The sequence below is a fragment of the Falco naumanni genome, chromosome 13 (assembly GCF_017639655.2).
Source record: "Falco naumanni isolate bFalNau1 chromosome 13, bFalNau1.pat, whole genome shotgun sequence".
Taxonomy (NCBI): Eukaryota; Metazoa; Chordata; class Aves; order Falconiformes; family Falconidae; genus Falco; species Falco naumanni.
The window spans coordinates 157,962-181,779 of NC_054066.1; the positions used below are offsets into that span (position 1 = coordinate 157,962).

The 23,818-nt window shown below is 46.9% G+C and overlaps 1 protein-coding gene across 1 annotated transcript in view; it reads right to left on the reverse strand.

Moving 5' to 3' along the window:
* Positions 1 to 23,818, reverse strand: part of BRD4 (bromodomain containing 4) — a 57,300-nt gene that overhangs the window by 27,090 nt on the left and 6,392 nt on the right. Inside the window, 7 exon segments of the mRNA XM_040613349.1 lie at positions 463 to 591; positions 2,494 to 2,853; positions 3,404 to 3,687; positions 8,435 to 8,570; positions 10,750 to 10,887; positions 13,188 to 13,506; positions 15,790 to 15,906. Coding sequence (XP_040469283.1) covers positions 463 to 591; positions 2,494 to 2,853; positions 3,404 to 3,687; positions 8,435 to 8,570; positions 10,750 to 10,887; positions 13,188 to 13,506; positions 15,790 to 15,809 — 1,386 coding nt within the window. The 5' untranslated portion in view covers positions 15,810 to 15,906.

The following is a 23,818-nucleotide window of genomic DNA, read 5'->3' on the forward strand; positions in this document are numbered from 1 at the left end:
AACGAAGGAAACCAGATTTTTTTTTTTTTTTTTGGAGCGGCACAAGCACTTCGCACAAGACACGGGGCTTCTTTAGCTGCTAATTCATTAATTACAAACCTTTCAGGAAGGAGCAAAGCAGAAAACTTCACCAGAAGAATGTCAGGAAGAGGAAATTAAAGCAGCACAATGCAACAGGTACTGTCGTTTGTTTTCTTTCTAGGTGTTTTGGGGAGAAAAAGTGACATTTTGGAGCTGTGCTTTCGCCTCCTATTCCTTTATCATCAAGAAGGAAACCGAGCCGAGTCAGCTCACTCCTTGTATCACTTCTACAGCAAAAAATGTCATTTTTTTTACTGTAATCCACCACACTCATTTTTTTTTTTTTTTTAAATGTTTTTTCAGGACTATGTGGCTTGGAAAAATAAGTCAAGAGAGATGGTGGTATTCATCAAAATCCGAAGTGACAACGCGCGTCCTTACCTGCAGCTTCCGCGCCATGGCCACCACCTCGTGGTCGGCGGGGTTGTACTTATAGCAATTGGAGAACATCAATCGTACGTCTGCCGCGAATTCCTGAGCATCTCGGTATTCCCGGTTCTCCAGTTTAGACTAGAAAGGAGAGGAGAGGGAAAAAAACCAACAAAACTCCCTACTATTAACAATGCAAATATGTCAGATCAATCAATTGAATAAATACAGCTCCGTGGCGCCCACCGACTCCACGCACCCGTTATCTCCCTACGTCTGGACAACTGATTTTGATCAAATGAAGGATGGTGGATGGTTTGTAAAAACCAGAGCTGACTACGGGCATCCTCAACGATGCTCAAGAGGTCTCTAAGCCACCTTCTTAGTGGCTGATGGCCGCTGGGTGGTTTGGATGAAGAAGGGAGCAGGGATGCTGTGTTGGAAGAGCGGTGCTCAAGGGCAGGAGCACGAACTGACCTCAACCAAGAAGGGTTAAACCTCCACAAACACCCAAGATTGTGCATTAGAACAATGCCGTGAGCTCCGATCGGTCCCCTAAGAAAGATCTCAAGAGTTGTCTGACCGGTGTTCCCTGGTGGGAGGGACAGAGGCCACCGGGATGGTCCTTCACTTAACGATGGAAGAAGCTGACAGGCTTTGGTGACACCTAAAGACAGGATTCAACCATCTCAAATGCTTTCAACCACCCACCCTTCCTCCAGGAATCACACTGGTGTCTCTAGAGCTTGGACCTCTACCCTAGGAGAGCACAGACCCGCTCTACGGCCACCAGCTCCTGTCCCATGCCTATGTGGAGCTGGGAGGACTGATCCGGGTGGAGAGAGCCTTGAAATGACCCCTCACCCCCCCCGCAAACGCCGCATCCAGCTGTGGCGATGCCAGCTGAGCCAAGAGAAGCTTCAAGCCTCCTCCTCCCTCCTTGGGAAAGCAGGGCTGACTAGGACAACTGGAAGACAGAGAACGCTCGACAGCTGTCCCAGCAACATCTGCCAAGGGTGACCTCAGCCACGCAGCCCTGCCAGACACTGGGGCAGCGAGATGGACAGGCAGCAACGGACGTGCAAGACCTAACGCTCATTGCTGGCCAGGCTGGAGGAGAAAGAAGCAAGGCCAGAATTTACTTCAGCATCCCCCAGGTTTGGCCCACCAAGATCCTACGGATCCAGAACGCCACCACGAAGGAAGAGCCGTCATCATGGGTGGCTTCAAGCCTGGCATAACCTCGGCAAGGAGTGGGCTGCGGGAAGGGGAAACCGAGTCCTCCGGGTTTAGAACGCAGAGCCAAAGTGGGGGAAGCAGGAGTCAGAGCCAAGCTTAACCTGCTGGCACCTAAGTTCATCCTGCAGCTAAAAAGTTAAGACTTCTAAATAATGAATTAAGGTTGGCTAACTAGAAAGCTGAAGACTCCTAAATCATTAATTAAGGTTTCCTGACGTTAGACTTCTACATCACGAATTAACATTCGAAGGAGAAACGTGGATGCCTTTGCAGGCGGCTTTTTAAAATGACGCAGCTTCAATAACAAACTAAGGTTTCAAGGGGAAGCACGGATGAATTTGCAGTTGCTCCTGACAATGGGGCAATTCTAAACCAGACAGAACTAACTGTGCTTGAGCAGATGGATTTAGACAGACAACTTCAGAAAGACAGCCCTTTATTTCAAAAAGAATCGAAAACGGGGTTGGTTTAAATCAAATCCCCTTCTTCCTGCGATTTATGCTCTCTGAGGCCATCTCCTGGGCTACAATAAAAGGGAAGATTTAGACAGTAATGGAAATTTTCTATAAAAAACCCCGTGCGAGCATTTCCTAAGAGCCCTTCTGGAAGGATGCCGGCTTGTTTGTTTTTCCCAAATGTCAGGATAACAGCAAGAGAAGAAGAGAGACCGAATGTACCAGAACCCTAGGGCCAAAATAAATCTGGCAGACATCTGGAGCCGCCCAGTGCGCATGCGTGGGGAGAAAACGCCCTTTTTTATCTGCTCAGACCCCGACCTCCCCCCTCCTATAAACCTGAGCTTACTTTGATTGTGCTCAGATCCATGGGATGTTTAATGATATCGCAATAATCGTGCAGTCCCAGGGCTTCCACATCCACAGGTTTGTAGAAGGGCCAGGCGTAGGCGGCGTGTTTCTTGGCGAACATCTCTTTGATGATCCCGCTGCAGTATTTTAACTGCTCAGAGATTTTGCTACTCTTTTCTACCACGTGTTGTTGCGAGTCTGGAACGTCCTTCTTTGGAGGCTTCACCGGGCGGCTGCTTTCCCGGCGCGGACCCAGCTTGGTGGACTTGGGTTCAGTGGGCAGCGATGACGATTCGTGGATTGGGTCGATGGTCGTTGGCGTCGTGGTGTCTGCTTTCCTCTTCACCCCTTTTTTTGTCTATAACCAATCAAATAAAGCAGTATTACATTAGGCATCACGATTTTGGCTTCGAGCACGTTGTGTTTCTTGTGGCGCTGACTCAAGATTTGCCCATCGCTAGTTGACTCGAGCCTCAGGGCAACACTACGAGGACACTGGAAGCCCTTCAAAAATATTCAGCTATTGTTGGTCTGTGCTGAGTCCTACAGAAAACCATGGATTATCTCTGTTGTACCAGCAAAGATCAAGGGCATGAGTCACCACAGCAAGCTGAGATTTCCCTCCTGAGTCATACAAAGCTCAAGGAAGGAAGTTTTTAAGAGGATAAACAGGGTTTCCATGCAAACCTGGGTGGAACTCATCTAACTTAAACTGGTGTCAGAGAGGGTCACGTAGGCTCCTCACATTTCTCAGAACATCATTTTTTTGACCAAACTGTGGCCGTTTGCCTTCAAACGTGACTTCAGCAGCAAAGCAAAGGGCGACCACTTGACGGGCTGCGGCATTTCTACGTGGTGAAGGTAATTAATTTAAGCTGTCACAGGAAGGTAACTAAGGAATCACCTACCTTCACGGGCTGGGCGGGTGTTGGGATAACAGGAGGGTGAGGCTGGATGGGCTGGGGAGCCGGGGCCGGCGGCGCAGGGGCCTGGGGAGCAGGTGGAGGCGGCGCAGGAGGTTGAGGAGGCACCATCGTCATTACTGGGGTCTGGACGATGAGGTCGGGGGTGACGGAAGGGAAGGAATGAGTCGTCTGCGCAGACTGGAGGTTTTGCTGCGGCGCCTGCGTCTGCACCGGGGACGACGCTTGGGTTGCGTTCGGTACCGTTGATGATCCTGGTTTGGATGTCACTGCCAAGAGAAAAGAAAGAAAGAAAGAAAGGGTTGCTTCCCTCTCCACACTTAGTTGCTTTAACGGGAAAACCAATTCATCTTTCGTAATAACACCACTTAAAAAACATTGCTCAGTAGATAATTAATACCTCGCAGTTCCTGTTCTTGAGCAACCAGTCAGGGACAAACACTGTGTTTTCCTTCACAAGGATTATTTTTATGGTATTATTTTGCTGGGTGAAGAAGCTCAGGATCTAACTACTAAAACCTCTCCAGAAAAAGAGCAAAATCAGCCACGGACATCCTCCTCTCTTCCCTTCCCAAAGGATTTCTGGCAGGCAGGGCAGGACAAGTGCCCCTTTCCCTGCCTATCCCTTTTTTCTAGGCAACGATTCTTGATTATCATCATTCTGGAACCAAAACGGTGCAGCTCTTCCTTCGGGAGCAATTTCTGCTCCATGATCAAGAAGAGTTTCTTCATTCTCGGGGACTTAAAAGTCATCACAGCTGCTACTGTCCAGGGGAAACCTCTCCCGATGGCTGTGGAGCGAGGGCGTTAGGTGGTTTCAAACATGGGGTGACCGCGGAGGTGGGGACACGGCAGCACCGTCTCTGGACCTTCCAGCGTCCCTGGGAAGACCCCTCCTTGTTTGAGCTGCTGCTGCTTTGCAGGGCAAAGCTCTGATCAAACCTCCCAACTTTCTGGCATGATCCAACAGCCTCCGCAAGGGGAATGCTGCAAAGCCTGGATGATGCTGGGATACACCCCCGTGCTTCCAGCAGACCTTCAAGACAAAGGTATCAGCAAAGCGAGACCGACCCCAGAGGTTTGGGATCAGCAGTTTGGTGTTACCGGAGCGCCTTCTGCCAGACAGCACACGTACCTCATTAGCAATAATTAATTTTTATCTTCAGCCAGAAGAGAGCTCAGTGTTTTGGAAAAGGTGGGGACCGATCCCTTGTGCACATCCAGAGCAGGGGGAAATCCCACCGCTCGATCCGTACCCGTGCTCCCCGCAGCAGGGGCTGCATTTCGGCTGCTCTTTCGTCACTCTTACAACAAGGAAATTCTCCTGAGCCCGACACGTTAAGCTGTGTGTTCTGCCCTGCTGGCTAGCCAACACCACTTCCAAGAATCACTCCAAAATAATAATTCACCAGAAAAGAACCACAGCCAGATTTGCTCCCAGTGGATCCCCAGGAGCTGCAGTTATTGTAATCCCACTAGAAAAATGTTGCGCGTTGATGCTCGACTAGGACTGCTAGCAAGCTTATTTTGGCTAGAAATGAAACAGCAACCTGTTAAGAGAACAAAATCCTGAGTTTTCATCCCATTCTCCTCATAAAATGACATCAGAGTGCTGAAATCCCCAAATCAGGTGGGAACTTGCAGCCAGAAGGATCCTGTAGCCCTGCTGGGATCCCAGGGGTCCTGCTGGGATCCCAAGGTCTTGCTGGGATCCCGAGGTCCTGCTGGGATCTCAGGGTCCTGCTGGAATCCTGAGGTCCTGCTGGGATCCCAGGGGTCCTGCTGGGACTACGAAGAAGCTCTTGCATCACTCAGGCAAAGCCCACATGTGTCACCTCCCACCTTACACAGGAGCTGGAAGTTTCTATTGGACACCGGCGGGGGTTGTGCAGCGGAGTTTTTTGGCCAGCATCACACCTGGGTTTTAATAACCCTAAATCCATTACTATACACTGAATTATTTACTACACAATAGGATTTAACAGGAGGTAGAAAGAGGAAAACCATCTTGCAGGTCCCCAGATAGATATTCCACATAGTAAACAGAGAGCTATTATATTATATTTCTATTCTATGCAGTAAATCACAACACAGAAGCACCCAGGGTGGGATGCCCCAGGCTATGTATGTACAGAATTTCCAGGTGAACCTACAGCTCCCTCCTGGTCAATACTATAGGTGAAGAGCTGGAGGGTGATGAGCTCAGGTGGGGACCTATAGATTCTATACACTGTAGGGTCACAAAGAGGAAAGGAGACCTGTGTTTGTAAGCGCCCTCTACGTCGCGTAAGTAAAAAGATCTTCTCTACGGGCGATTTCATCACTTCTCCTTCCAAAAGATGCTGAGAAAGGAGATGGCCAGTAATTCTCTAACCAAGAAGAGCTTCTCCCTGCACACAGTGCCTACAAAAAAATAACAATTAAACAAAAATAATCTCAGCTACAAGTAATCACGACTTGGTCACACGCAGGAAAAAAGCAGCAACTGCGTCTGTTGAGGCTTCCAAACCTGGATTTCACCACGCTGAAAGGACTCACGGACACGGAGAGAAAGAAAACTTGAGCCACGCAAGAGAAACACGCATGGAAACACACAGAGTCCTCCCCCGGCGAGAGAACGGACGGCAAAAACCTGCCCAAGGCACGGGAAAAGAGAATAAAGCCAAAGTCATTAAAGCAGTTTGAGCTGTTCCAACTTTTTGAGCCTTTTTTTTTTTGTTGTTGTTGTTCTTTTGTTCTTTGGTGGTTTAGATTAAAAGATGTTCTGAAAACAGTAGGACGCCCCTCCGCGCAGACAGCTGATGACGGTGGGTAAGAGCTGAGGGAAGACCCAGTGGATTTAATAAATCTTGCTCTGAATTTGCAGCAGCTGCCCAGGCGATGGCAGTGCAGAAATGCTTTCTCTTCCAACAGCTACCCAGGATGTTCAGCAGTGACTCCTGAAGTCCAACTTTTTTTCCTCTATGACTCAGACAACTGGTTTTCAAATCCTCTCTGAGGGTCAACCCTCGAGCTGCCTGGATATCTTCCACTGATTTTCCAGTAAACCTCGGAAAATAACCCACTGAGATCCCAGCAGCACCAGTCCAAGGCTGACACAGCATCAGAACAGACGCGAGGATTCAGTGTTCCAGAAGGGTTGTGGGATGTAGGCAGTAAAAATAGGGTCACATCATCTTTTTTTTTGGTGGCACAAGCTTGGTGACGCTCCTGCACGTGCCGTTTTCCTTGGGATCGCACAGCATTGGGGTTAAAAGAATGGGAATGACACAAGATGGAGATGAGAAATGTCTGAAATTCAGACGGCGAGCTCCAAAGTGGACACGCATCGGACGAGGTGCCATTGAGATCGAGTCACGGCCAGGATGTTCTCAACCCTTTGAGGAACGATCCGATGGCATCAGCAGCCGACGTTGAGCCTGGGGGATGGTTGGAATCCCAAATAAATGAGCTAATGAAATCCTTGAGGTACAGACAGGGGAATCGGAAGACAATTTTACCTCTAGTAGCAGTCACATCTACATCCAGTTGTGGTGTCCACACTTCTGGATGGGAAAAACTGGAGCAGGTTCATAGAAGAGCTGTAAAGGAGGACTAAAAGATTGGGGGAAAAAAAATCCGCAGAGCAGAAGAATCTGATTATTAGAGAACACAGAGCGAAAGGAGGGGAGCCTTCAACATAACAGAGTTAATTAAAGAAGAGAAGAGTTCAGACCAGAAAAATACCTAACTTGGCAGCTATTTTGTGCACTCCTTAAGTGCCAGCAGAGATTATTTTCTTTTTTTACTCGATTAGATGCTCTTCTATCAGACAGACTAAATAAATGAACCGAGGGGTTGAACTGTACTTTTATATTACGCAGCAGAGAGAGGACCGGCTTAAGTGAGAAAAATGGTAATTTCTGAGCCTTTAAATCCAGGAGCAAAGTGTAAAAAAAAAATAATAACAAAGCCTACATCATTAACATAAAGCCTTAAGGTACCACCAGACACAAATACAGAACATCATTTTACCGATTTATAACCTTAAAGAGGGTTCAAAATGCTGCAATTCCACTTTATGCTGAGCCTAAAGCATGCAGATTGATTTTTCAGCCCTACGAAGGAGCAAGACGAGGTCAATCCAACAGCCTGGCTGCAGGAAAAGGGATTTCTGGGATTCTGGCCGAGCACAAAGCAAATTCATCTTCGGGGAGCGGCGTTCCGCCTCGCTTGGGGCAACGCATCCTTACTAAGGATGGCGAGCTCCTCGAGCATCAGGCAAAACTTAATAAATGAGGCGTGGCAATCAGAACTTGAGGATGTTACAGGAGGAGAGGGGGGGCTGACGACGCTCAGGACTGGGTTCAGACGCTCTCCCTGCCATGACTCCCTCGGCAGGCTGGAGCCACCGCATCGCGAGCTGCTTCCTCGGGGGTCCCTGCTGCTTTTTTTTACGACAGCAAAGCAGCTGTGGAACTCCAAGGGGTCTGCCACAACAGAGATTCACGTGGCATTTTAACCCCTGAGGTGCTGTGAGGGGTATTTCACCACCTCAGCTCCCCCCACGGCAGAAACGAAACGCTTTGACGATCGCTCTCAGCTTTTTACCTGCGCGGGAGAGCTGGGAACGCTGATGTGTCACCAGCACTATAAATACACAAGCCTCAGCAGTGCTGTACGCAAAGCCTGTCCCCAGCACTCCTCCTCCCCCCTGAAAATGACACCCAGAAGCCACAGACGAGGGACTTCGAGGACATCCCCCAGTCCTGCCCTTCACCAGAGACAACCTCCTGAGGACAGGCCAGCGCACGAGGCAGCCACCCTCCTTCCCACCCCGGTTTAGACGCTCTACACGGTACAGAGAGGCACTGAGAATACTGACAACCACAGGAGGATGCCTGGGTTTTAATTAACAGCCCAATTAAGTGCTCTTCATTCAAGCAAGGATAAAACCGGGTCCAGAGCTTGCGGTCAAGACACTGCGCGAAGCTGAGCGGCGCTTACCCAGAACCATGCTATGAAGAAGTGTCATACCTGCTTCCTTCCTTGCACGTCCTCTTCCTTTCGTCTGGGCTATAACGATTTCCGTTTCCTCCTGGGTCATTTCGGAGATTTTCTGCAGGAAAAGCTTTTCTAGAGCTTCTGCCATTAAGACTATGTCATCCCCTGGCTGGAGGGAAAAATAATAAAAAAAAAAGGATAAATTAGTCAAGGTATGTATTTCCAGAGAGAATTTGGATTTTCAGCCTCCTCAGCGCTGCCGTTTCGTTACAGTGCAGCGGGAAGCCATGCGGGATGCTGCCCCAAGCACGGAATACACAAATCCTCACCCTAAAGTTGTTGTATTTTCTAGGTAAAACCAGATGATGGGCAAAGACATCACCAAGCAGATGCACTGGATAATAAACTGATGCAAGGTGTTACCTGCCTGCAGCAAACTCTGTTTTCGGAAGGAAGGAAGGGAAAAAAGAGGAAAAAGTGGAAAATGGAAGCGGTGGGTTAATGCCAGCCAGTCATTTCCACCATGTGAGAGCCCCCTGCCCTGGTGGTCTCACGGAAGAGCTCTCTCCATAGAGGAGCAGAATAGGGGGTAAGAGCTTGGCCCCTTGCAAGGAAATTTCCTCCCTGGAAAAGGAGGTTTTTAAGGAGGAAGAGGACTGTTGTGAGCCTCTATTTGTTGCTAAATCAGTGTGGAAGGAGAGGACAGGATGAAGTGGTCTTGACAGATCTGGAGAAGGCATCCAGAGAGGATGAGACCACCTGCCCAGGAGCACCCTGCAGCAGTGGTCCCACTGCTCCAGGGAGGTCTGGAAGGTCTTCTGTGGATAGTAATAAACCTTGGCAGAGAGGGAAGAGCAGGTGGCAACAGAAGAAGAGTCTGGATTGATGTGAAGACAATAACCCAATGGCCATCACTGTCATGACGTGGTGACACCAAGAGGAGGCAGCTCTGGCTCTGCCATTGGCACCAGGACCAGTTAAAACCACGCTGGCCCATCAGATGGCATGCACAGACCTGCTCTGCTGATGGTCTGCAGGCTCCATGAGGCCGACAGAGATGTTTCTTCAGACACTTTTCTGCCCCCAGCCTGGAGGACACCAGTGAAGATGAGGGAAGATCAGGGGAGAATCAGGGAGAAAGCTGGCAGGGGGAAGACACCGTGGTGGGAGAACGTGACGGAAGACTTGAAGGCAAATATCGAGTAATTGAAGCCCTTCAGAGCTCACCCTCGTTCACGTTAAATGATGCTGACTCAAACCAGGAAAGGCAATGGCCAAGGAAACGGTTCTGAAGGACCAGAACTGCTAATGCCTGGGGTTTTTGGAACAAACTAGAGAGGTCTTGTGCAGTATTTCTGAGAGGAGGAGGAAAAAAAAGGTCAAAGCGCACAAGAGCAACAGGAATGGAGATAAAAGACCTGGGAGAACCAAGGACAGAAAGCAAAGGGGAACTGAAATGCTCAGGCAAGTGGTGGTGGAAAGGGTGGAGCGGCCGGCGAAGGAGAAGGCTGAGGCGCCGACCACGTCTTGCTGACCTCGAGGACAGCAGTAAACCCTTCGTTGGTGTTTGTGGTTCTTCTGCTACTTAACAAGACAACGACGGAGCAGCTTGTGCTCAGCCTAGTACCACCCCTGAGAATCTTCTCCAGCTCTCCAAGCTCCACCACCATTCCCATGTTTTGGCTGACACAGGCCACTCTCCCACCACCACCATTTGCAGAAATGCCCTGGGATGCTCCTCATGCCTCCAGATTTTTATTTTTTTTTTCCTCCACCCCAACTGTTTATAAAATGGTTTTCAGGATGTTTCTCACTCTCCGGAAGGGAACCTTCTCAACGAGGGCACAGTCAGGCATGACAAACTCAACGTGCTGCTCTGTGTATCCCTGGTTTTTCCCTACCAGCATGAAGTCAGCTCCTTACCGAAGCTGTAGGACATCAGCAGCACAGACCTACTTCTCAAGGAGCTGTCTGATAATGTTGGAGGCTCTGTTCAAGTCAGACCCTAAGAAAATCTTAAAAATTGCCTTTTAAGAAAAAAGAAAAAGAAAAAAAGAGACCAAACAACGTCGAGACTGAAGATATCTGCTAATACTTCTCCTGGGAGGGAAGGCTGCTGAGCCAGCCCTGTCTGCTTCTTGCTTCTCAGCAGAAGACCGACGCACCTGAGCTCCCAACAGATTAATCTCATTTGTTTTCCTGAAGAAGCTGATCTCGACAGTTGTTCCTTTTAAGGACCGTTCAAACAAGCAATGCCTGCATTTCTGCAGACTTCCCTTGGAAAAAGAGGATGCAGATTTCCCTTGGGGAAAAAAAAGAAAAAAAGCAGATTTGGGAACTTTCTGTACCTTATTGTAGATGTAGCAGTTTGTAAACATCGTGTTAAAATCCTGGATACATTCTTGAGCGTTCCAGTAGTAGTTATTCTCCAAGCGTTTCTTTATTGTTCCCATATCCATCGGAGTTTTAATTATCTTATAATAATCCTGCGAAGGGCAAAGAGGGAGAGGTCAGTGTGGGAACTGAAATGTCAGGCAAGTTTAAGGTCTGGGATTGCTCCATCTCATCCCCAGACCCACCTGGGTGAGATCCTCCACACCCAGCAGATACTCAGCCCACCAGACTTCAATCCCATCAGCCTCTCAGCTGGGATTTTTCATTAAACAGAAGGAAAAACCTTTGGGCGATGAGTAATTCAACCCCAGAAGCACCAAAACGCCACGATTCTGGGATTTTGGTTGGTAATGGTGCTGAGTAATTGCTAAAAATGTTACGGGGAATCAATGACCCTTTGCAGGAGATCACACGTTTAACAGAGTGACGTAAGAAGTGGGGAAATCAGATTTATTACAACCCTTTAAATGCATCCTATTTTTTTTTATTATCGTTTTTTAAATGCATCCTATGTTTCTATTTTTAGGCATAACGTTTAGAAAAAAAATAAAGGGGGCTGGAAATGCTGTTGCTATAGAACCAGCACTATCCACGTGCAAGAGGGAGCTGGTTCCTATCACGAAAAAATTAAACAGTCTGATGCCCGGCTAAGAATTATATATTTAAGAGTTATTACACCTTAAAAATAAAACAGACAAGGAAAATTGGGTGTTAGGGAGAAACACCTCTCTCAAGGGAGAGCATCTCAAGGAGGAAGGGACCAAGCTGCCTCTGGTGGGAGCTGGAAGGGTCCAAACCAGAGGTGCAGCCGGGAGGATGCTGCTGTGATTTACTGTAATTAATGACCTCTGAATTATTTTGCTGGCTCCTTGGGTTTGACTCTGAACTCGTCCTGGTGAAGGGCCACGGGAAGGGCTGCCAGGGAGGACACCGGCAGGCCACCACGCAACCCTTGCAGCAGGACAAGGCTTCCGTGCCAGTTTAGAACTGTAGACTTGTTGAGACTAGAAGATCTTGAAGATCATGAAGTCCAACCATCCACACCACTAAAACCCGCCCATAAGCATCGCCACCGACACGCCTTTTAGATACCCCCTGGGATGGTGGCTCCACCACCTCCTGGGCAGCCCATTCCAACACCAGACAACCTTTTTGGTGATGAAATTTTACCTAAATATCCAATCTCGACCTCCCCTGATGCAATTTAAGGTCATTTCCTCTTGTCCTGTTACTTACAACACGGGAAGAAAGTGACCCACACCTCGCTACAGCCTCCTCTCAGGCAGCTGCAGAGAGCGAGGTCACCCCTCAGCCGCCTCTTCTCCACCTTGGTTCCCTCAGCTGCTCCTCACAAGTTCTCTAGATCCTTCTCTAGCCCCTTCTCCCACCTCTGGACACACTCCAGCCCCTCCACATCCCTCCTGGAGTAAGAGGCCCAACGCTGAACGGGGGATCCGAGGTGTGGCCGCCCCAGCGCCGAGCACAGGGGGACGATGGCCACCCTGGTCCTGCTGGCCACACTGTGTCTGACACAAGCCAGGCTGCTGCTGGCCCTCTGGGCCACCTGGGCAGGCTGCTGGCCGCCAGGCAGCCCCCCAGGCAGCTCCCCCACCTCGGGGGGTGGTTGTGACCCAGGTGCAGGACCCAGCACGGAGCCCGGTGAACCTCTGTGCCCATCGGTCCAGCCTCCCCACCCTGGGGCAGATCCACCCTCCTGCCCAGCACGGGATCCCCCGCAAACTGATTGAGGGAGCACTCGATCCCCTCGATTTAATTGCCAATTAACTTAAAATCGGTGTCCTTTATGAAACAACTCGTGTTACCAACGGCGCCGCGAGAAGCGCAGCGGCCATGTGAACACAAGATGCTCTGTGAAAGGCTCCGAGTGTTTTCAGTGAAAAAAAAAATCCAAAAAAAATCCACTGATAAAGCAGTGATCACGGGAGGTTTAAGGAAGGCGCAGAAAAGGGCGCTGGGCTTTGGGGTGCAGCAAGGCAGAGTCCAAGTCAGTGCGGGATTTGCTTAAGGAATCTTGGAATTTTAATTATTTTTGGTGTGTTAAATTTTTGGTGCTTGGCGAGGGGACAACGTGCTGCAGCCTCACCCTCCTTGACTCCTGAAATAATATTCCTACTTTCTTCTCCGCATCCTGGTGGGAAGAGGAGGCTGGTAAAGGGCAAAGCAGTAGCTGAGCCACTGGAAATTCCTCCTTGTGTGCGTGTGTTGTAAAAGATCACAGAATCATACAATCATTTAAGGTTGGAAAAGATCCTTAAGATCATCAGGTCCAACCATTCAAGAGCGATTCTGTGATTTCGGGATACGGTGCGGACACACCTTTTGGGTCTCACTCCTCCTCCCACCACAAACCAGTTGCTTGACCTCTACTTACAGGGAGGTTCAGCTTGACAGCATCCACGGGCTGCTGGAAAGGCCACGCAAACTGGTGCTTCCACAGCGTCTTCAGCACCACCTTGAGCAGATACTGCAGCTGGTTGGTCTGGCGCTTGGGTTTGTTGGGGTTGGAGGTCTCCGGCGGCGGGGGATTCACGCCTACAGCACTGCCTGGTTGGGGTTGAGCCTGGGACTGCGTCGTAGACATCTGGGTGGTTTCTAGTCCATCCCCCATGACCGGCAAATTTCTCAGTCTCGTTCCAGGGCCGCTCTCCACCGACATGCTATTGATCCCATTGCATTCCTCACCAGACACCCTGTAAACCGCAGAGAAGGGAGATGAGGGGACGGCAATCCTGGGTTTTGGTACCAGGTGCTGCTTAAAACTCGACTGCTGGACTCGCCCAGGCCACCAGACCTCGCGCCCCACTCGCTCGGCAACACTCGTGTCACCCCAACAACTGATGTCACCCCAACGACTGATGTCACCCTTCTGCATCCCAGGGCAAGGAAGGTTATTCTCAGGGATTCTGCTGCCTCTCCACTCCTTAGCAAGTGTTTTACCCTTGGTTCTTGCCTAATTAGGCTAACGAGGACTCCAAGGGAGCCTCCGCTGCCTCTAAATGAGGCTCTAACAAGCCGCCCTGGGCAGGTACCAGCTTCAGCCCCAGGGCTGGGGTTGCCACCAGCACAAAGAGGTGATAAAGGGGTGTCAGCCCACTTTTAGCTCCAGCTAAAGGAGCGCAAAGCGATGCGTTTACCTCCTTTCCAGCTTCTTGGCAGTCCTCACCCCACCCCAGGGGCCAGCTGACCCCAGCCTCAAGCCAAAGCCTGTCCTTCAGGGGATGCTCCAGCTGAGCCACGCAGCGGACAGACCCAAATTTAATTCCTATGATCTGCTTTCGGCAGATAATGTAGGTAGGCAGGCTTTAGGTAGATCACCTAGGTAGATAAACGTTAGGGAGATCATCTCAGAGAATAATTTTAGGTAGTTAATTTAAGTAGATAATTCAGATAGATAATCTAGGCAGATAATCTTTGGGCAGGTGATCTCTAGGTAGCTGATCTTAAAGTAGATCAATTAGGGAGATCATTTATACAGCTAATCTTTAGGTAGCCAATTCAGGAATTCTAAATAAATTCTAATATATATATATATATATAAAATATATAAAAATATTCTACAAAATTAAATTCTAAAAAGATTTCCTAAATTCTAAATAAAAAAAAACAACCAGAAACCTGGGGGTGGGGAGGAAGGAGTTTTTACAGAGCCTGTGGATATCTCCCAGGGCGTATTTCAAAGCTCTCCCAAGAGCTCACGGAGACAAATCCATCCTCCTAATCTACAGCTGCGTGAAGGGGTCACCCCCGAGCCATGACCGGCCACCATGAGCCGATGGTTCATGAACATGATGGCTCTTGAACTCAACAAGAACAACGGAAGCCTCACCACGCCCCCCCCCCCCAGTGAATCCCACCCTTACTGGGCGTGTGGGACCCTCCTTGTGTAAAGCCACCCTGCACGACACGCTCCTTCGTCTCATTTAATGCTGAGCCCATGCTAAGCTTAAGACATGCAGTTATTAATCTGACCGCTACATATTGCGTGAGATTAATTAAAAGCCTCATGATTCACCAGTTTCAAGTGAGATTTTAGGGAAAATAAGGAAGAAAACGTCTCCCATCTCTCCGTAGGTGGAGTCACGGAGTGCTTTCTTAGCTGGGGCGGAACTGATTTGGTGTAGGATTCCCAGCCCTGCATGATCCATGAAAAATCCCAGCGGCCGCCGAGGCGTTACACTGGGAAGAGCAAAGCAGGTGCACCTGGCCTGGAGTCGGTATATACTGCCAGTACCTATAGGCAGCCATACGCTCCGGGTTGGGGTTTTTATTCTGATGCCCCGGAGCAGCCCCGTGTCTCTGGTCACGGCCCGGCTGTGCAGACATGGTCTCCACACGTACGGCAGCGAGGGATGAGGAGGCAGAGAGATGAAGCATCAGTAATTTCAACTGCCGCGTCCCTTGACGGCTTCCGAGTCCCTGTAAAACCTCAGCCTGTCTCATGCCTCGCTCAAAGGCTGTGGTCCGTTGTTTTTACTGGCGTAAAACCAACACCGACCACCTAATTTATGAGGGCAACATCCCATTTTAGTCTTTAGATGATGGGGTTGAACTTTTCAGGGCTCCAAGCGAGTTGAAGCATTGCTCAAGCGACAAGATAGCTGCGGCAGGCTCCCTTTGCTCCCCCCGGGATAATTACAGGAGATTTTATAGGTGCGGAGCACGGCGTTCAGAGCTGTTAGCTCAGCTCTCCCGTGAAACCTCTTACTCCTGGCTTTCTTTTTGCTCCTGCTTTTCTTCCCCGTCAGCAGGGCAGCCTGCCTGCTCTCTCCAGGGGAGATGCGACTCAAACCCGACAGGATCTGGAGGCAATTTGGATTTCCCTCTCTTGCAAAATTCCTTGAATTCTCCTTTGGGGTGGCGCTGATTCCTCTAGGTCACATATTAAAGGGAAGCTCTTAAGCAAGAAACTGTTCTTAGCAAGTGGTGGCCAAGCAAAAAGAAGCCTCTTTACTCGCTGCAAGGAGCTACGTTACCTTGTAGGATACATTGCCATATAATTTTGCCCCAGAAAATGATGCAGAGTCAGAAGTTGCTTGGCTTGTCCATCTATCTTCCGTGGCTTCAGGCACAAATGCCTTTAGATACTGTATCTGATGAAACAAACAAAGCAATTAATCTGAGGCATCAACCCAAGGCATCAGAAATGAAGGCTACCTCCAGAGAATGAGGTAGTTTTTTTTAATGTACATCGATAGTCCAGCGAAGGAAAGGAGTCTACAGACACCTGCAAACACGAGACACCTATGGAAAAACGAGGAATGGCCACCAGTATTTCAGTTTTTCCCAGGCATTTTTCCACCTTTAGGGCAAGCTCCTTCCTTAAATTCATCATTTCAAGGACTGCGTCCGCCCGACTTCCTTCTGCTCCCTCTCAATACAATAGCTCTCCGAGAGCCAGCTGTAGGAGGAAGCCAAGGAGGTTTTTGTTGGTTTTTTTTTCTTTTTTCCAAAGAGAAGGGAAAATATTTCATCATCGGTTTAATTTCTTCCTCTTCCACTTAAAAAGTGAAGGCTCTAACCACCCATCCACACAGTTAGGTATTTATATTAGATTTATTCTTTTTTTTTTCCATGTATCTTCTTTTTCTCATCTTTTTCACTGTCTCCTTGCTCCTTTGGAGGGATGCTACTAGTCTCCTCCTGCATTTTCAAACTCCAGCTATTTTTTTTTTTAAGGGATTAGCTGGAAATACACCAATTCACATCACTCTCCTCCCTCCTCCCCCTCCCCAGCGGTTCCGTTATGACTCTTACATTCCCCTGCCACCTGTGTGCCAAAATATCAGAGAAAAAATATTAGAAAATGTCAATTTTTAACAGTTGCTCGGCCCATCGCGATGGGCCAAGGGTTTGCAGCCCGACCTTGCTCCCCCCGCAGCATCACCCCAACTTATCTCTGTATCAGACTGTGCTATAGATGCTACTTTATAGATGGGGCTTTCTTAATCTATAAGGTCAGCGCCACGCTTGGGTTTTCTTAATCTGATCTATGTTACAGATCAGAAATCTAGTCTGTATTATAGATTGTGCTATCGATATTGCTACAGCTGGGTTTTCTTCATTTTTTAGGCTTAAGAAAACCCAGCTGTAGCACGCCCATAACCTACAGATAAGAAAATAATTAACAAGAAGAAAATAATCAATAGATTAAGAAATGAAGAATAGATTACATATCCCATATATGTAATAATAAGGTAGCACCAGCTCGAGATTTGCCAACCAGAAAGCCTTCGTCAACCTCCTGAGACCAACACACTCCAGATCCTACCTTCTCCTTTGGCTGAGGATAACGTGTTTATTCATGGCCACGTGGGAAAATCAGGGAAGAAGGCTTAGCTGGTTACTGTGATCAGTGCGCTTCGTTAGGCAAAGCTATAAACGAGATGTGGGAGGACGGACCTTGCGGGGATGGTACCTAGCATAGAGAGGCTCAAATACACCAGGATCATGCTGCCTATGTTTATGCAGATCCATGGGATTTTAATGCTGCCTGCCAAAAGAAATTCCAGGGTTTTTTTCCCCCTAGGAGAGAGGCGGGAAGGGAAAGGGCTGTAGTGCGGTGCAGGAGCCGGCAGAGGGAACTGCCAGGCCAGGAGGAGACCTGCAGAAGAATGTCTCCTTCTCCCCTAAAGGGATACAGGGATGGAAGGGAGCAGAAATGATGTTGGGGGGCAAAAAACAAATTGAGAAAATCAGTCTGGAAAACTCACTGCATCGACGGGATAAAAGGGAATGTGGCTGCTGGTCCAGAGGAGCTCCGGAGGGGACCCAAGGTGGGGACTGCTGACGCCAGCCAGAGGAATCACAAGAGAATAAATCCAAGGGTTTTGCTGGGAGCAAGGAAGGAGTCGGGAAGCAGAAAGCAGATAAACTGATTAAGTGTTGGCAAACGAGCAGTGACATGGGCAAAGCCTGCAGACAGGGCTCCAGAGGATGGAGGATGGTGATGGAAGGAGGGATCGTGGGCATATCTGGTTTGGGATAGCAGCAGGTGCACACACTTGTGTAAAAACACAAACTGGGTATTTTCCAGCTGAAAAGTGGGAGAAATTAATCACTAGGAACACCCAGTGGGCTGTCACAGCACCGGCCTCCGAAAAACATTGTGGGAGGGGGAAAAAATCTCTCCTAACAACTTGACAAGGGTGGTTTGTGCAAGAAAATGCTGGTTTTTCTTTGGGCAGATGGATTATTTCAGGCTGGCTGAAACAGGCAGATGTTTGAGACTGACATGAGGCAGATCTGTGAGAGCAGAGCAGATGGAAACGAAATTCCATGGAGGATATACTTGATCAGGGAGGTATCCATCTAAAGGGGGGAAACCTGAGGATGCCTCCACCACCCACCTTAAAGCAGTGACCAAGAAAGATGCTCTGGGACCTGAACAGGAGATCAGCTGCGTTCACAAGAAGCCAACCTGAATGTTCCTCCTCTCTTGCCTCAGACTAAATAAAAAGATTAAGAAATCTTTAAAAAAGCCTCTGAGAATTAAGCATTATCAAATAATAGTGATTTTGTAGTTGGTTTTTTTTGGGTTTTTTTGTTGGTTTTTTTTTTTTTTTTTAAAAAAAAAAAGTTACTTTGAGGTTATCTACCTGTCCTGGACAGTGAGTTGCTAAGCAGAAAACAGATTTTAATCTATTTTGAGTTGTAGACGTTTAACTAAGGGTGTTAAAACCAACTATTCCCAGCACACAGACAGCCGGACACCGGTTACATCAATATTTGCGGCGCTGGATCCATCCATAGCAACTTTATTCTAATTTCAAGGACAGAGAATTACTTAAAGCCCCACTTTTAGAAGACACACAAGGTTCAGGATGCCCAAGCAGCTAAATGAAGTGGGTACTGTCTTGCTGGATTGCAAGACAGGCAAGGAGAAGCTGGGGCACACGTGAGCACTAATTGTTGACTTAATTTAATCCTAAACCCTGTTTCTGTTCCGTTAACTGGACCGTATCGTGGCTACTCGGCTCTCCGTGCTAACCAGCTCACGAGACCTGCACATCTCCTCCCAAACCAGCGCGACTTGGTGGGTCAGGAGCAAATGTGGTTTATAAAAATTGAGGAGAAAAGCCACCACGCTCAAGGATGTACTAAAAATGAAGGAATCCACGTTTCTTCGTGCTGTGGAGTGAGAGGATCTGCTCCCTGGGGGCTTACTGGGAAGCAATGGGTAAATACGAACCAAATGGGATGGATGTCATCCTCTGATTTCGAGCTGAACATCTCCCTCCTGTATTATCTCTTGTTCTTCAGAGCCGTCCCCTGTGCTGTGCACCCCCCCGAAGTGCCGATTCCCTTTACCTGCCGCCTAAAGTCAACCCTTCAACCCTCCGCAGGATGCAAAAGCCGCATTTTAAAGCAAAAATAAAGCCGTGGGTCCCTTCTGCAGGAAGAGGGAAGAGCTGGAATTTTGGTTTGTAAAGGCAACCCCCTTCCCAACCCAAGACAAAAGGTGCTCCCGCAGGAAAAGCGCTGAGCTACCCAACATCAAAGTGAACTTCATGGTCAAACTGCATCGCTATGAACCCCACCCAGGGATATATTCTCTACAAATAGCCTGGAAAAGGCGGCTAGGCTGGAAAATCCAGCAGCTTAAAAGAATAACTAACAAATTTGTAGTGGCCAGCACTCCTTTTAATTCTGACCCTGCTGAGCCAGGAGACGGGGATCAACATGGGCAGCAAGCATCCTGTGCCTTGAGCGGAAAAAAAGGGAAGGGGGAGAGGTGACACCAACAGCCAACAGCGCATCCAGTGCTTCCCAACCTCCCAATTCTTTGTTTAAGACTTAATTAACGATGGTTTAGCTTGGCAGCAGCTTCCTCCTAACCCGAAACAGGGATATTCAGCTGCTGCTGCTGCCTCTCCCGTGTCCAGCCCTGCACGTGCTGTTCCCTGCGGAAATTATTTACCAACAGAACCACCTGGCTGCTGAAAATTTCACCTAAAGGTGCCCAAAAAGTGGTTTTCTTCCAGCTCCCCTGTCTCATTATTGTGTCAACAGGGTGACAAACATCAGAGAGGACTGAAGGTTGCGTTTGTTCCTCAAGACCTGCTCGTTATCTGTTTAAAACGATGTTTAAATCCCAGCTCAAAGCATTTGTTTTTCCTCCTCTCCCTTGTACAGCTCCCACCATCCTCAATTTCAGGAGCTGCACCTCAAAGAAAACCCAGGCGAGGGGAAATTCCCCCCCCCCCCCCCCCCCAAATTCACACAGTGTGGATGAAATCCATTTTCCCCATCCCCCAAACTCAGCGCTGGCACCAGGATAACGCGCTGCATCCCCGAGCATCCCGGGAAGAGGAGCTTTGCCTCTTGACATACTCCCACATGCTACCAGTGACCTGTTGTGAAACTGCTCAAAAATCCGTGAAGCTGCTCAAAAATCCGAGGGGATGCACCAGCGGGAGATCAGCGCATCCTCCTTTTCTTAGGGAGGGGGCTGGGAAACTTCCTGGTGAGGGGGACAAACGGATGGATGGATGGATGGATGGATGGATGGATGGATGGATGGATGGGTGGATGGATGGCCCAGGCTGATGGCACCAAAGACCTGTGTACACACCATAAAAAAGCCGCCTAAACCATCCCAGAAATTAATTAGGGCTGTCCCAGTGCCTATCTTCCCCTATTATATTTTAAAGAGATGCTAATTATCCCCATTAACATGTGGAAATAGGAACCAGATTCCGCCAGGATCACCCCCAATGAAGAATTACCGGATGATGACGGTGGTTGAGGGAAGGTAAAGTTGGGAAGACCCAAACCAGGGATGGTTTTTGACATCGGGGTCTTTGACACACAAGCAGCAGGGATTAATTAGCTCAAAAAACAGGCAGGGTCAGTGTGTCCGTACTGGAAAACACTCCATTTCTAATAGGATAAAGGAAAAACAGAGCCCTTGAACATCTGTGAAGTAAAAGCCCCGCAGCCGGAGAAGGGAAGTCGAGGTAAGAAAAGAAACAAGGGTTCTGCCAAATAAGACATTTTCTTATGATATATAACAAGAATATTATATAAAAATAAGAAATTTTCCAGGGAAGAAAATATGAAATGAGCTTTACTCCCAAGCCCCTGCTCTATTTAAAAACATGGGGAGAAGAGTGTACAAGCTGTTTTATTATTATTTTTACAAAAGGAGGTTGTGGGGTTTTTTTTGTTTTTTTATACACAAGGAGGTTGTGGGGTTTTTTGGTTTTCGTTTTTCTTTTTTTTTTTTTTTTACACAAGGAGGTTGTGTTTTTTTTTTTAACAAAAGGAGGTTACGGGTTTTTTTGGTTTGTGTTTTTTGTTTTTTTTTTTTTACAAAAGGAGGTTGTGGGTTTTTTTTTGGTTTTTTTTTTTTTTTTTTTTTTTTTACAAAAGGAGGTTGTGGGGGTTTTTTCAAAAGGAGGTTGTGGTTTTTTGTTTGTTGTTTTTTTTTTTTTTTTCCAAAAGAAGGTTGTGGGATTTTTTGTTTGTTTGTTTTTTCACAAAAGGAGGTTGTGTTGATTTTGGTTTTTTCTTTTCTTACAAAAGGAGTTTGGTTTTTTTTGGTTTTGCTTTGCTTTTTCTTTTTTTACAAAAGGAGTTTGGTTTTTTTTGGTTTTGCTTTGCTTTTTCTTTTTTTACAAAAGGAGTTTGGTTTTTTTTGGTTTTGCTTTGCTTTTTCTTTTTTTACAAAAGGAGTTTGGCTTTTTTTGGTTTTGCTTTGCTTTTTCTTTTTTTACAAAAGGAGTTTGGTTTTTTTTGGTTTTGCTTTGCTTTTTCTTTTTTTACAAAAGGAGTTTGGTTTTTTTTGGTTTTGCTTTGCTTTTTCTTTTTTTACAAAAGGAGTTTGGCTTTTTTTGGTTTTGCTTTGCTTTTTCTTTTTTTACAAAAGGAGTTTGGTTTTTTTTGGTTTTGCTTTGCTTTTTCTTTTTTTACAAAAGGAGTTTGGTTTTTTTTGGTTTTGCTTTGCTTTTTCTTTTTTTACAAAAGGAGTTTGGCTTTTTTTGGTTTTGCTTTGCTTTTTCTTTTTTTACAAAAGGAGTTTGGTTTTTTTTGGTTTTGCTTTGCTTTTTCTTTTTTTTACAAAAGGAGTTTGGTTTTTTTGTTTTGTTTTTACAAAAGGAGGGGGTTTTTTTTGGTTTTGTTTTTTTTTGTTTTTTTTTTCTTTTACAAGAGGCTGTGTTTTTTTTTTGGTTTTTTTTCTTTTACAAAAGGAGGCTGTGTTTTTTTTTTGGTTTTTTTTCTTTTACAAAAGGAGGCTGTGGTTTTTTTTTTTTTTTTCTTTTACAAAAGGAGGCTGTGTTTTTTTTGTTTTTTTACAAAAGGAGGCTGTGTTTTTGAGTTTTTTTGTTTTTTTTACAAAAGGAGCCTGTGGTTTTGGTTTTTTTGTTTTTTTTTTTACAAAAGGAGGCTGTGTTTTTGTTTTTTTTTTGTTTTTTTTACAAAAGGAGGCTGTGTTGGTTTTTTTTACAAAAGGAGGTTGTGTTTGGTTTTTTGGGGTTCTTTTTGGTTTTGTGTTTTTTTTTTTTTTTTTTTTTTACAAAAGGAGGTTATGTTTTTATTAAAAAATATTTCAGATGCCCTTGGTAAGATCATTTTAAGTATGAAACGGGATAGTGTCCGGGACGGGCACCGTGGCGGCAGCTTTTCCCACAATCCAGGTTTCAAACTCTATCTCCGTGTTTTCCACGTCCAGGCTTAGTTTTGCTGTAGGACACGCAAAGCATCAGTCAGCAAAAACCACCTGCACATGGCCATGTGCGAAAACTACACCATCCCAAATATCTTATTAGTTAGAGATTGAATAGGAAATTAGTGTCCACCCACCATTAATATAATTTAGGAATAGATTGAAAAAAAATAAATAAATGACAAGGGTGCAGAGTCAGACCTTATTCCACAATGCTCACGTGGAGACTGTAATCAAGACTGAGGATAAACTTAACAGTGGTTTGCTCCTCCTCCCCTGTTGCTGCAATTATTTTTAGGGAAAATAAAGCTGCAGGGTGGTGTAGCGGAGATTCTTTTTTCTGCAGCCTTTCACACAACACACAGGGGGACAGCACAGAAGAAACCCACCTTTTGCATCAAAGCTGCTGTTGGAATGGATTTATGCCATATTAATTGGTTATTTCAGGGGTTAGCTACTGGGATTATACAGCAGAAAGTGAGTTTAAAAAAATATTTTAAAAAAAATAATAATAAAAGGCATTGAGGAGTGGTTCTACAGATTTTCAAGCAGCCCAAACCTCTTCTGTATCCATTTCAAACGGAGTTAAACCAGATCTGAAAAAGTGATGTCCCAAGTGGCACAGACTTCAGTGTATAAAAGAAAAAATCCCCACCTCGGTACCCCCCTTTACCTATTAAAGCGCACAAATAGGTGCTATCTAAATACAGATTAATAAATATATATAAACTTTACTCATGCCTTAAACTCTGCCTTTTTTTTTTTTTTTTTTTTTCCCCTCCTTCCACGTCACCCTACGACCTAAACCGCTTCACTTCTCCTCTCACACACAATTCCAGGGTTATTTCTTTTTGAAACAGCTTAATGAAACAGCACAAGAATTCCCAGATAGGCTACAGAATATTTAAAAATTAAAATATCTCTAAATAATCACGAGATGCAAAGGCTGGGCTGTTGGGCACCAACAAGGAACCCATCCACGAGCCGGAGGGGACAGGGCACTCCTGCAGACCTTGACGTTATCGCCACTTCTGCAATTTCTGCAAGAAACGGGACGTTTCGCCCCAGGAAATCCAAAGGCGACAGCTCGAGCTTGTCCGTGGCGTGACCACATTTTCACCAGGCTCATACACGTTTTCACCAGAGCAGCCACACGACTGCTCAGCTTCGCACTTGGCATTTCTTTAACCTGCTGGTGCAGTTTCCAGTGCAGGAATTATTTTGCTGCTGCTGCAACTTATTTCCAGCCAGAGGAAGAGCATTTGCAACCCTTACCCCCCCCAGAGCATCACCTCCCACCCAAGCTCTTTGCATTTTGATTTCCACTTTATTTTTTT